This window comes from Nannospalax galili, unplaced genomic scaffold (assembly GCF_000622305.1).
Source record: "Nannospalax galili isolate Female #2095 unplaced genomic scaffold, S.galili_v1.0 scaffold3061, whole genome shotgun sequence".
In the NCBI taxonomy this organism is placed as follows: Eukaryota; Metazoa; Chordata; class Mammalia; order Rodentia; family Spalacidae; genus Nannospalax; species Nannospalax galili.
The window spans coordinates 23,016-35,546 of NW_008344652.1; the positions used below are offsets into that span (position 1 = coordinate 23,016).

A 12,531-nucleotide genomic window follows, 5' to 3' on the forward strand; every position below is an offset into this window, starting at 1 on the left:
TTTTTTTGTCTTTTTGAGACAGGGTCTCCCTGTAGCCCCAGCTGGTCTGGAACTCACTGTGTAGACCAGGCTGGCTTTGAACTCACAGGGATCTGCCTGCCTCTGCCTCTCTAGTGCTGGGACTAAAGGCATGCATCACCATGCCCAGCTCATCTGGCTTTTACATGGGTCCCATGGATCAACCGCAGGTGGTCAGGTTAGCAAAGCTAGTCCTTGTACTATCTGAGCCATCTCTGCATTCCATGCCTGTGCTGATTTTCACATGTATTTTATTTTTAACATTTACTTTTTAAACTTATTTTTTCTTTGTGGTACTGAGGATTGAGCCCAAGGCTTGTACATGCTAGGTCATTACATTCTTAGTCTGCATTTTTCAATTTTCATCAACTAATTAATTCATTAATCAACTAATTTTACATTGTTGGGGATCAAACCCAGGGCGTTAGGTATACTAAGCAAGCAATCTACTAAACTACATTTTCAGCCCTGTTAAAAAATATTCTTAGGTAGAGGCCAGCCTGGTCTCCATAGTGAGTTCTAGGTCAGCTGGGGCTCCAGGGATACCCTGTCTCAAAAAAGAAAAAAAAATTGCATGTAATATATGCCAAATATATAATAAAATATGTAAAATATAAATAAAACCAGGTGTGGTGGTACATGCCTTTAATCTCAGCACTTGGGAAGCAGAAAAAATTTTTAAAAAATCTATATGCAAGTAATAAAATAAAAAAAGCCAGGTGTGGTGGCACATGCCTTCAGTCCCAGCACTTGAGAGGCAGAGGCAGGTGTATCGCTGTGAGTTCAAGGCCAGCCTGGTCTACATAGTGAGTTCCAGGGCAGCTGGGGCTACAGGGAGCCCATGAAGTCAGAGGAGGATGTGGGATTCTTTGGAGCTGGCCTTACAAGCAGTTGTGAGCCACCCGACATGGATGCTGGGAACTGAGCTTGGTTCCTCTGCAAGAGCCGTCTCTCCAGCCCCCAGAGTACGTGCAAATGCTAGGCTGTGTCTACCTGTGACCACTGCTGTTTGGCAGAGTCCTCTCATTTCTCATTCTTAGACTGTTCATGCCACCCACGTTTATCTTGGTCCTGTTCCTCAAACTAAGTTTGTTGGTATTTTAATTGGGATTTCATCTAACTTTTAATTTGGAAAGATTACAAAATTCTGTCTTCTCCTTCAAGAACAAAGTGTGCTTTTTTTGGTTATTTTAATGTTCTTTTTTTCCCCTTATCAATAGAGTTTTAAAGTTTTCTTATAGGTTTTCATTTCTTTGGCAAGTACTGCGCTTTGATTGTTGTAGTAATGAGAATTATTTTCTTATATTTTAGGTAGTTATTTATAGGAAACTTTTTAGTTTATCAGTTTGATTGTCACTCAGCTAAAGTATCTTGTTTTAAATGGTCTCCCAGTGGATTTACAATTTACAATCATATTAGCTTAAAGAAATGATATATTTTGTCTCTTTGCAAGTGCTATTTTTTTTTTAGTTATAATTAGTATTCCAGAAAAGCACAATATTATTGCTAGTGGGAACCTTTTTTTTCATTTTATTTATTTTATTTTTATTATTTTTATTTTATGTGTATGAGTGTTATGCCTGCATGTAGGTAAGTGCACCTGTGTCGTGCAATGCCCCAGGAGGACAGAAGAGGCTGTCAATCGCCTGGAACTGGAGTCATGGACAGTTGTAAGCTGCCATGTGGCTGCTGGGATACCAACCAGGGTCTTCTGCAAGAACAGTCAGTGTTCTTAACTGCTGAGCCATTGCTCCAGCCCCTTTTCTTCATTTTAATAAGAATTCATCTGATATTTAAATAAAGATCTTGCTGATTTGGGGGTAAAAATGTTTATTTTTATAATGTCAATGAAATGGCTATACATTCTTACTTTGTTGATTTCTTCCTCCTTCTCCTTTCTGGCAATCAAAAAATGAATGTTGCATTTTTTCACATTTGCAACATTATTTGACTTAATCTCATAACTCTTCTCCTTTAACTTAAAATTTTCTTTTTATGTGTATTAGTATTTTGCTTGCATGTAAGTACACCATGTGAATGCAGTGCCCAGAGGCCAGAAGAGGGTGTCTGATCACCTGGAACTGGAGTTATAGGTGGTTGTTAGCTGCTGTGTAGGTGCTGGGAACCAAACCCAGGACCTCTGCAAGAGCAACCAATGCTCTTTAACTGCTGAGACATCTCTCTAGCCCCCAACCCTTTTACTTACAACATGGTGGATTATTTTAAGAATCCCAATAGTAAAATGTCCCTATATTTACTCTTTGTGGTATATATTTTTAATAATACTGATGACTATTTTTTTGTTAATATATTAATTTTTTTCCCGTTCTGGGGATCCATCCCAGAGTTTCACATTTGGTAAGCAAGGACATCCCCAGCCCATATATTAATCTTTTGTATATTTGAAACTTCTATTTTGTTTTCTTTCTCTAAACCTGATCAGATATGATGTCAGTGTTAGACTGATGCTGTAAAATAATCATTCAGAAATGCATCTTTGTTCTTTGAAAGTCTGATTAGCATCAGAATGGCATCGTGTGAAGGTCTGAAAGTGCTAGCCTGTGAACATGTCTGCCCTGATTTCATTTTGAGAAATATTTCTTGGAAAATGATCTTAAAAAAATTTAAACATACATTTATTATTTATTATTTACTTATTATTTGTGTGTGTGTGTATGTGTGTGTGTGTGTATGTGTGTGTGCGTGTGTCGGGGGAGAAAGTACCCATGTGCCATGTGGGCAAATGGAGGTCAGAAGACAATTTACACGAGTTGATTCCATGTGGGTTCCGTGGATTGAACTCAGGGTGTCAGGTTTGGTGGCAGGCACTCTTACTCAGCCATCTTGCCAGCCCCACCCCCTTTCCTCTGTGTTTATATATTGTTCTGTTTGGCTCAGTCTATTGTGGGACCAGCTCTGGTTGTTTGTGTTTTCATCCCTACCCACTTGTTTGCCAGGTCTCTCTCTAGGTCCTTTCCCTTGCACTAGTGTCCACAGTATTTTCCCATTCTCCTTTCTAACTTTAAATATATGCAGTTTCTGCCCCATTTTCCTCTGGACTCAATTGGCCAGTGGTATATCATTTGAACAGACCTTTCAGGTGACAGTTCTTGGGTTGATCACATTTATCATTTGCATTTGCTGTTTTACAAATTTCTGCTAATTACCCTCATTACTTCCCTATTTTCATTTGTGAAGAGAAACCTGAGAAAAAGATGAGGCGAAAAAAAAAACCCTGCAATTTTAGTTTATTTTAGAGGTGCACAGTGGGGGCAAACAAAGGGGGAATGGGAAAAATAAAATAGTGGCAAAGGTACAGTGGGAACTTTCCCGGGTGGCACGCCTGCGCATGACTCCCTAGGCCACCCATCCTCCACTAGGCAGCTTCTGCTCACCATCCTCATGATCTTCAACATCCCTGGGATTGAGAAGAAAAACTGCTTGCAACGGTCCCTGTATCTCTCTGGGACCTCGTTGCGGCCTTCAGCCCGCCTTTTGATAGATGCATGGACCTTGATTTTCTTAGTCACCTGCTGCTGTGTAGACGACGGTGGTGCCTTTAGTTGTGTGGTGGATTTCCTTGTGGGCGCACCATGTTCTCTGTACACTGACAGTACAGACCTACTTGATGGTGTGGAGCGCACCGGAGGTCTCTGGTGAGAAATGGTGGATGTAACAGACTTCAGAGACACGGAGCGTGAAGGAGCCCTCAGGGCTTCAGCTTTCACTGAAGCCCCTCTGGGAGAGCGGCTGTGCTCCCGTTGGCCGTGTGAAGGCTTCATGGTAGGTCCTAGACCTGGGTTTGTCCGGCTGGCCCTGCCGCTCTGAGTCTGGGGCTGTCCCCTTGGGAACCAGTGCTAACGGCTGCAGGCAGCCTATCCCCGCGTGCACCTGCCCTTGGTGCTCGGGCTGCCTGGCTTATTAGTCTGCTACTCTTGTGGCTACCTGGAGGTTATGTGTGTTGGCCAGCCTGGAAACTCAAAAAGCTCCCACACTGAAATTAAAACAAGAACTGCAAAATATATGGAAAATAAAGAAATATGTTTAATAATTAGTAAAAAAAAGAACGCAAATTTATGAACATTCATTTAGGTCATGAACAGACTTTTTCTGTTAAGGTCCACTTGGATTAAACAGAAGTTTCTGGTACATAAGGACACAATCAGCAATAGCACATATTACTGTCAGGAAACCGAACACCTGGAAACAGAGACACTGTTATCAGCTTCTGTCATACAAATTCTCAGTCATGTGCCCACTAGAGTTCCCTCCTGCTAGGGTATGGAGATGGCTCTGTACACTACCACCCGACACTGGAGAGAGAAGCGGCTCTGCCAAGCTTCCCTTACAGTTGCCCACAGAGAAAGGAGATAACTAACTGCAGGAAAGAGAAATAATGCTTAAGTGGAAACTGTCTCCCTCTCGATTGCTCTGGCATATGTTCTTTTAAGCCTTAGTGACCATATTGGGTTATCAGTCAACATTTCTCTTCTCCAGTGGTGAGCTGTTTGATTTCTCTATCACCAAACTCAACTAGGGAAAGAGTTAATGCTAATTGCAGCCCAAGATTAAATCCTGGGGGACCATGGCTGTGATACAAGTTTTTTTTTTTTAATTTATTTATTATTTTTATGTGTATGCATGTATTGCCTGCATGTAGGTAAGCACACCCACGTTGTGCAATGCCCACAGAGGTCAGAAGAGGCTGTCGGATCCCCTAGGACTGGAATTATAGACAGTTGTTAGCTGCCATGTGGGTGCTGGGATTTGAACCTGGGTCTTCTGGGAGAACAACCAGTGTTCTTAACCACTGAGCCATCTCTCCAGCCCTGAGAAAAAACTTTCTAACTTCTCTGATAAGAGCCTAGAAAAGTCGAATGACTCTGAATCTCAGAAAAGTATCAGATGGAGGCATAATTAAATGGCTTGACTCATTTTGGCTTGTTTTCTAGGATAAAGTCTGGTTACGTGACTTGTTTCTCTCTAAGCATACTCAGGAGCTTCCTCCCACATCCCTGCAGTAAGGAAACCTATTATATAGCATCTGAAGATGTAACAGAATATTCTCTCTCACCTAACAAGTGACATGAATCTTTTAAAGGAGAGCTGTGACACCAGCCCATCATGTTTTTTTCCTTGACACCAGGTTTCTCAGAGCTAACAGTTGTGACTGATTCCAGCAGCTTTCCTCAGTCTTATATAGCTGTGTATACCTATAAGAAATATGTAGGAACCTCTTTATTTAGCCAACTCCAGTTCAGTATGAAATCCTATCTATTCATATTAATCAGGGAACACATTCACTTACACATATAAAGCCAGTAGGCACCGTATGCTGGTCCAGGAGTCCCAAGGGTGGAATGTAGCAGACAGACCTCGCTGGACTCATACCAGGCTTTCAACTAAATCTGCAAACCCGAAGAAAGTAGCTGAAAGAGCATGACTTACCCCTCCAAGAATGGTCATTGTTGTGGTTTCTGGGATGAGAGCCAACACAGACACAACGAGCATGAACAAGGTTGTTACCAGGGAGTTGACGATATCCTAAAAACCGAATGGGAATGTCAGCTTTACAGAAAGACCACCAAGGCTGAGAATACAGCTCAGTAGTAGAACACTTGCCTAGCCTGGCTCAAGGCACCAGGTTCCATCCCCAGCATCATGGGGTTTGGGGAGGAATCAAGACCAAGAAGCAGTGCTACAAAAGGGCGGGCGAAGGTTCAGCTCCCTGAGCTGTTTCAATGCTGCATTTTATTACATTTAGCACATATCTTTAAGAAAACTAAAATGCCACAGTAAAATAATACCTATATAATATTTGATCTACAATCTACAATGACACCTAGTGGTTCTCTTTCCCATAGCACATCAGGTACTTAAATTTTTATTTTTTCACTTAACAAAAATGTATTTGGAGGGAGAACAGCTCTGATTAGGATGTATCATGTAGAAGGTATAGAGTAGCTGGGGTTCCCCAGGAAGCCGGAATGTTCATTTTCAATAATGAAATAGAAAATGTAGAAAATGTGAGCTAGGTATGGTTGTGCACGCCTTTAGTCTCAGCACTTGAGAGGCAAAGGCAGGTGGATCTGTGAGATTGAGGTCAGCCTCATCTACATTGAGTTCCAGGCTAACTGGGCTACAGGGAGACCCTGTCTCAAAAAACTAACTAACCAACCAACCAACCAACCAACCAACCAACCAAAACTGAAATGGAAAACCACACGCATGTAAGAGAAAATGGTAATTTTCAGGCTAAACCCCACCCACATGCAATGGCTGGGCAATTATTTCATTTAATAATTCCCCCAAATGAAGTACTTTTACTAAGAAGTACAATTTTCATTTTTTGTTGTTAGATGTGTATACTATGTAAAAATAGTCTTTATCATGGAATGGTCTATGCAAGTTTGCAGAGAAGGAAGGAGGAAGGAATTGACACAGAAGAACTAAACTTCAACACTCTGGCTTCTTAGAAAAGTAGTTATTAAAAACAAAGTAGGAAGAGGGTCGATCCTGAGGAAGGAAAAAAAACCCACAGGAGATCGTGAGTCTGGCTGCCTTGGGTAACCTCCCCTTTGGCTGGATACTTTGCTCCACTTCAAGGCAATGGCCCCCGTGACCCCAGGGAGTACAGAGGACCACAAGATGAGGGGTTGGGGGGGTTAAGTGCTCATCCCAGAAGTCTATGTTCCCTGGTGGAAATTTAAAACATTTGTATTTGTTTATGTTGGTTTTGGGAGACAGAATTTTATTCTGTAGCACAGACTGAGCTCCAACTCAAAGGCGATCATCCTGCCTCAGTCTTCTGCACGTTTGAGATTATAGGTATGAGTCACCACACCTGACTCAAAGCATGGCTTCTATATCAAAAAGCCAACATCAATATTACATGAAGTGGAATTCAAATTTAATTACAAAAAATGGAGATTTCACAGGAATGTTGAGCCTCCAAGTCCTGAGTTGACTCAGAATGCTATCTTTGAAGTAGCACTTGAGGGGACACAGAGCTCTGCTCTACAGATTGTGTCTGGGATGGTGAATGGGATAAGAGATCTGAGTGCAGACAGATGACCCAGGGTCTTCTAATCGGTGGGTATTGGCCATAGGGCATAAGAATGTTATCAGCTGCCTGCCTTCTGCTTCCAGATGTGCTGTACTTAGTCCTCAGCCAGCTGCCTCCTTCACTGTAATTGTGGTAAAAGAGCCTCTGGCATCTCTTCATTCCCTTTGGCCCTCAAATTTCCTTCAGGCAGTGGTGGCCTCCCTGGTCACAAGTCATCTCTCCAGCTTCTGCTCCATCACACAACTTTTCTATTAACTGCTGCTCTAGGCAAACCACCTGAAGATCCTACAAATGAGGAAAATCTGGTGGCTTAACTCCTTAGGCTAACCAACCCCCTCTTTAGCCTAATCTCCTACCACAGTATTCTCCCAAGGTGGTTATTTATTCTTGGGAGGCCGAGGCAGGAAAACAAAGTTCAAGGCCAATTTGGGCAACTTAGTGAGAAATTGTCTCAAAATAAAAAGTAAAAAGAGGGCTGGGGATGTAGCTCAGAGGTGTATAGCTTTTGTCTAGCACACGAGATGCCCTGGGGTCAATCCCCAGTACCAAATCACCAATGGCGGATATTGTACCCAGTCATTAGGACTGACACCCCATTACCATACTCCTTCCTCTCCAGTATGCTATAACTTCAGTTCACACCTTTATCCTTTTTATGAATGGATTATGATAACAGGCTTTAAATGATCTCTGAGAGTCACTGCTAATTGGGGTTTATTTGCATTTTTAATTTATTATTTTTAGTTTGATGTAGGGCTGGCCTCAAACTCTTTATGTAGTCAAGGATGACCTTTAACTTCTGATCTTCCTGCCTCCACCTCCTGAGTTGCTGGGATTACAAGTGTGTGTTACCAGGCCCTATTAATGCTATGCTGGGGATTGAACCCAGGGCTTTATGCATGCTAAGCAAGTGCTCTACCAACTGAGCTATATACCCCCAGCTTGAGGTGCTTATCACTTGCCTCCAAAGGTGGCTCCAGAAGATACCATTCAAAAGCATACTTCTGGTTTGAGAACAGCTCCAAAGCCCTCTCTCCTTAATAGGAGTTATCAGCACTTCAGAATCTAAGAGGACACAGGACGTGTATGGCAGTCTGGTAGAATAGGATGTAGCAACCACCCATGTAGCCAAAGGGGGAAGGACAGTGCAGGGGAGAGACCCACAGAGACAGGATGTTGGGATGAGGCTTAAGGGAGAGGTAAAGGCAACCGGTTTTTGCTAGAACCAGTTCTGTAGTTCCAGGTGGAAGGGCCACATACATCTGAACTAATAATTTCCATCTGTCCACTGTGACAGCTGTAGTAGCCATTCCTAATACTATGAGTCAGTAAGATAAGTTAAAATTACTTATCATTGGGGCTGGAGAGATGGCTCAGCTATTAAAAGCACTTGCTGCTCTTGCAGAGGACCCAGGTTTGGTTCTCAGCACCCACATGATAGCTAACAACCATCCATAACTCCAGTTCCAGGCGATCCGACGCCCTCTTCTGACCTCCAAGGGCATTGCATGACATGAGTGCACTTACATACGTGCAGGCAATACACCCATACACATAAAATTAATAAATTAAAAAAATTTACTTAACATGAGTGACTGTAGACATTTGCAAATAAGATAGCACTGTCTATTATTCAACTTCCTCAAACAGTTTCTGACTTTTATTTAGTGATTAGGGATGGGCAAGATTATTTGCTTGTGTATCTGCCTCTGGTTCTGTCTCCCAATTCTGAGACTATAGTCATGTACATTTAAGAAGGAGGTAAAGATTAAGCATACACTCTAATTTTATTAACATGATCCTAAATTTAAATTTATTATTATTATTTTATTTAATATGTATGAGTGTATTGCCTGCATGTAAGTGCACCTGTGTCCTGCAGTGTCTGCAGAGGACAGAAGAGGGTGTTAGATCCTCTGGAACTGAACTTATAGATGGTTGTTAGTTGCCATGTGGGTACTGGGATTCGAATCCAGGTCTTCTGCAAAAACAGTCAGTGCTCTTAATCGCTGAGCCATCTCTCTAGCCCCCTAAATGTGAACTTCTTTAGAACATGTATACTTAAGGAATTCTCCAGACAGAAAGGTCAGCCACACCTACTGGTAGATGGAGTGAAGAGAATTTATGTTCTGTGGCTTCCCTGGATCCCTGAGGACCTTCTCCAAAGACAACACAGAGCCCTTAGTAGTGAGAGAGATCACCTTAAAGGTTTAAGGGAATTAAATAGTTGATTACAATGTCTCCCTATGGCAGGAAAAAATAGGTAAAGCTTGAGGATGAAACTGAACACTTACAAGCAAAGGCCAAAATAACCATTTCATCAGTTTATCAAGTCTGCACATATACAGAGCTATGAAAAAGACGATAACAGTGACTTCAAATCCAGTGATAACAATGTATGGTTCAGGGGCCTGAGCAATGACAAAAAAGGTCATGGATGCTACAGTCATCACCTAGAAGAAAAAAAAAATTCAGTGATTACTAAATACAAGTTTAATCTGTGGAAATGATCATTTTATTTATTGTGGTCTCTGTGTGTGTGTGTGTGTGTGTGTGTGTGTGTGTGTGTGTGTATTTTACTGGGGATTTGAACCCAAGACCTCATGTATGCTGTACCACTGAGCTACATAGATCCCCGGTGCTAAAATGACTACTTCTAAAAACAACTAAATAAAGAGGTTTCTGTCACATACAGACATGAACAGCCGCACACTTGCAGTGGCTGTGCTCAGGACTGGTTGTCACTGTTCTCAGTGCAACCGATTACTTTACTCATCACTGCCCACAACTGTTTTCTTGATCTTTTCCCTCCAGGCATCTTCTCTCCACCACACCATCCTCCTCTGCTAGCTTCTTTATCATCCTATAAACATACCTAAATTGCCTTCTTAAAACACCCCTCCCAGGCAACCCTTTCATCCTCCCAGCACCCTGCCCCAGAGAACCCTGTTCTGTTTTTGTCTTATTACTTCTCAAAAAAGTCTGGATCCTGGCTGTCTAGAATTCCTCATATCCACTCCCTCATCATTACTTAACTCTTAGCCATTTGGAATCCACAGTCCAACTTTAGGTGAACATTGCTATGAAAATACCAGGGATGAGGGTGAGGGTGAGGGTGAGGTGGGGTGGAGGAGGAGATGGGTTTAAACATATTGTCAGAGGAAAAATAAATCTGATGTTTGAGAATTATTACTAAATATACATTAAATCTATTTTTTTTTTTTAATTTTAGAAAGTGTAGTTAGAGTAGGCAGGAAGAAGGGATTGCCGGGGACACAAAGGAACATTTTAGGAATTATAGGTTTACAATCAATCATTGGTCACTTAACAACTTGGTATACTCTGAGAAACAGATTATTGGGTGATTTATGTTATGTAAATACCATAAAATGTACTTACACATACTAAGATGGCTCTGAAATCAGGAGGTGACAGCAACTCATGGGATCACTGTTGCATAAGCGATCAATCCATACCTGAGAAATTATGCCATCTGTGACTATTTGTTATTTTGATTATGGCAATAGTTTCACAGGTATATATTTGTGTCAAAATTTATCAAATTACATGAGCACTGTAAATGTACACAGTTTATTATAGGTCAATTATATTTCAACAATGTTCTTTTAAAAAATGTTTTCATGCCCTTGGGCTGGTAAAATGGCTCAGTGGGTAAAGGTGTTTGTCATCAAGCCGGAAGGCCTGAGTTCAATCTCTGGGTGCCATATCATAGGAGTGAACTAATTCCTGCAAGCTGCCCTCTGACCTCCACATATGTGTCATTCAAGCATGTGTGTATGTCACATACACACATACATAAATGGAATATTTTAAATATTTTACTTATGTTTATTGATTTTATGTGTATGTGTATTGCCTGCATGTAAGTGCACCCATGCTGTGCAACGCCCACAGAGGTCAGAAGAGGGCGCTGGATTCCCTTGGAACTGGAGTTATAGACAGTTGTTAGCCACCATGTGGGTGCTGGGAATCAAACCCGGGTCCTCTGCAAGAACAGCCAGTACTCTTAAACACTGAGCCACCTCTACAGCCCAAATAAATGGACTACTTAAAAAAATATATATTCTTACTCTAGGGCTAAGAATGGAGCTCTGTTATGGAGTGCTTGCCTACATGTACAAAGTCCTGAGCTTAATCGCTACTACCCCACATACCAGGCATAGTGGTACATGCCTGTAATCCCAGAACCTGGGAGGTGGAGGCAATAGAGTCAGGAGTTCATGGTCATCCTTGGCTACATATGGAGTCTGAGGCTAGCCTGAGGTACATGAAAGCCTCTCTCTGAGAGACAGAGAAAGAATCATTCTTGGGGTTAGAGATGCAGCTCAGTAATAAAGTCTGTTAAGCTTGAGGACCTGGATTCAATCCTCAGCACCACCAACCAACCAACCAACCAACCAACCAAATAAATAGAGTACTCATTCTGACTTTTTTTTTGAGAGATGAGAAAAGATGCTAATTACTTCCAATTATATTTTTCTGCCAAATTAGTAAATTAAGGATATTTTCAGTGAAAACAAAAATCCCTGAAAGTAATTAACTTAGTCCAATTTCTTCATTTCCAATGGAAATTATAGGACATGGCAATATTTGTTGAGTTGTTATGGAAAAAATAAGCTGGTAAGTCCCAGAGAGTTTTGTCAGTATCACAGAGTTCTGAGGAAATACCGCTCTATCCAAAGTTTGTGTACTTAAAAAAATTAAAAAAAAATTTTTGGGGGGCTGGAGAGATGGCTCAGAAGTTAAGAGCACTGGTTGCTATTGCACAGGACCCACATTCAGTTCCCAGCACCCACATGGCAGCTAACAACCGTTCGTAACTTCAGTTCCAGGGTATCCAATACTTTCTTCTGACCTTGAGCACTGCATGACATGGGTGCACCTACCTGCATGTAAGCAATACACTCATATACATAAAATAAAAATATTAACTTAGCTGCTTTCCTGGGCTGCACAACCCGCCAGCCTCTCTCTTGGGTAAGTCCATCAGTGCCCACTGTGCCTTGACTCCCCTAGCCTCATTCACCCTCCAAGCTCCCCCGCACCCATCTCTCCTCCTAGCCTGGGTACTGGCCCACTTCTTGTCTTGGCACCCCAGATACTGGGCTGACCGCTCTGCTTGGACCCACCACTCCTTCCTGATCCTTTGCATCCAGACCAACCCAGTTCCTCCCTGTAGTCTCCAGGAGCCCTTGGGGCCTCTTCCCGCTCCCACCTCCCTTTGCATCCCTGGGTGGCACAGCCACCAGCTGCCCAAGACCAGCATCTTTCCTGGGCCCTGCTCCCAGGCCAGTATAACCCCCAAATTCCTGAGGACAACATCTTTTCTGGAGGGATCCAGACCTTAGGAGAAAGCCTGAGAGCATCTGATCCTCATCTGACTTGGGTGTCTGTGGGAACTCCTGAAGACAAAAGCAATCCGGCCA

The 12,531-nt window shown here is 42.2% G+C and overlaps 1 protein-coding gene across 3 annotated transcripts in view; it reads right to left on the reverse strand.

Moving 5' to 3' along the window:
• The window catches only part of LOC103740339 (chemokine-like factor), a 40,573-nt gene that overhangs the window by 15,911 nt on the left and 12,131 nt on the right, over positions 1 to 12,531 (reverse strand). Inside the window, exons 2-5 of one of the 3 annotated variants that reach the window (XM_029567288.1) lie at positions 9,379 to 9,537; positions 5,467 to 5,562; positions 3,549 to 3,671; positions 3,258 to 3,436 (exon numbers count right to left, since the gene is read on the reverse strand). In XM_029567288.1, the coding sequence (XP_029423148.1) occupies positions 3,428 to 3,436; positions 3,549 to 3,671; positions 5,467 to 5,562; positions 9,379 to 9,537 (387 nt within the window). In that variant the 3' untranslated portion in view covers positions 3,258 to 3,427. Of the gene's footprint in view, positions 1 to 3,257; positions 3,437 to 3,548; positions 3,672 to 4,040; positions 4,219 to 5,466; positions 5,563 to 9,378; positions 9,538 to 12,531 lie in introns of those variants that run through there. The other 2 variants (XM_017800081.2, XM_008840926.3) reach the window with 2 other exon arrangements.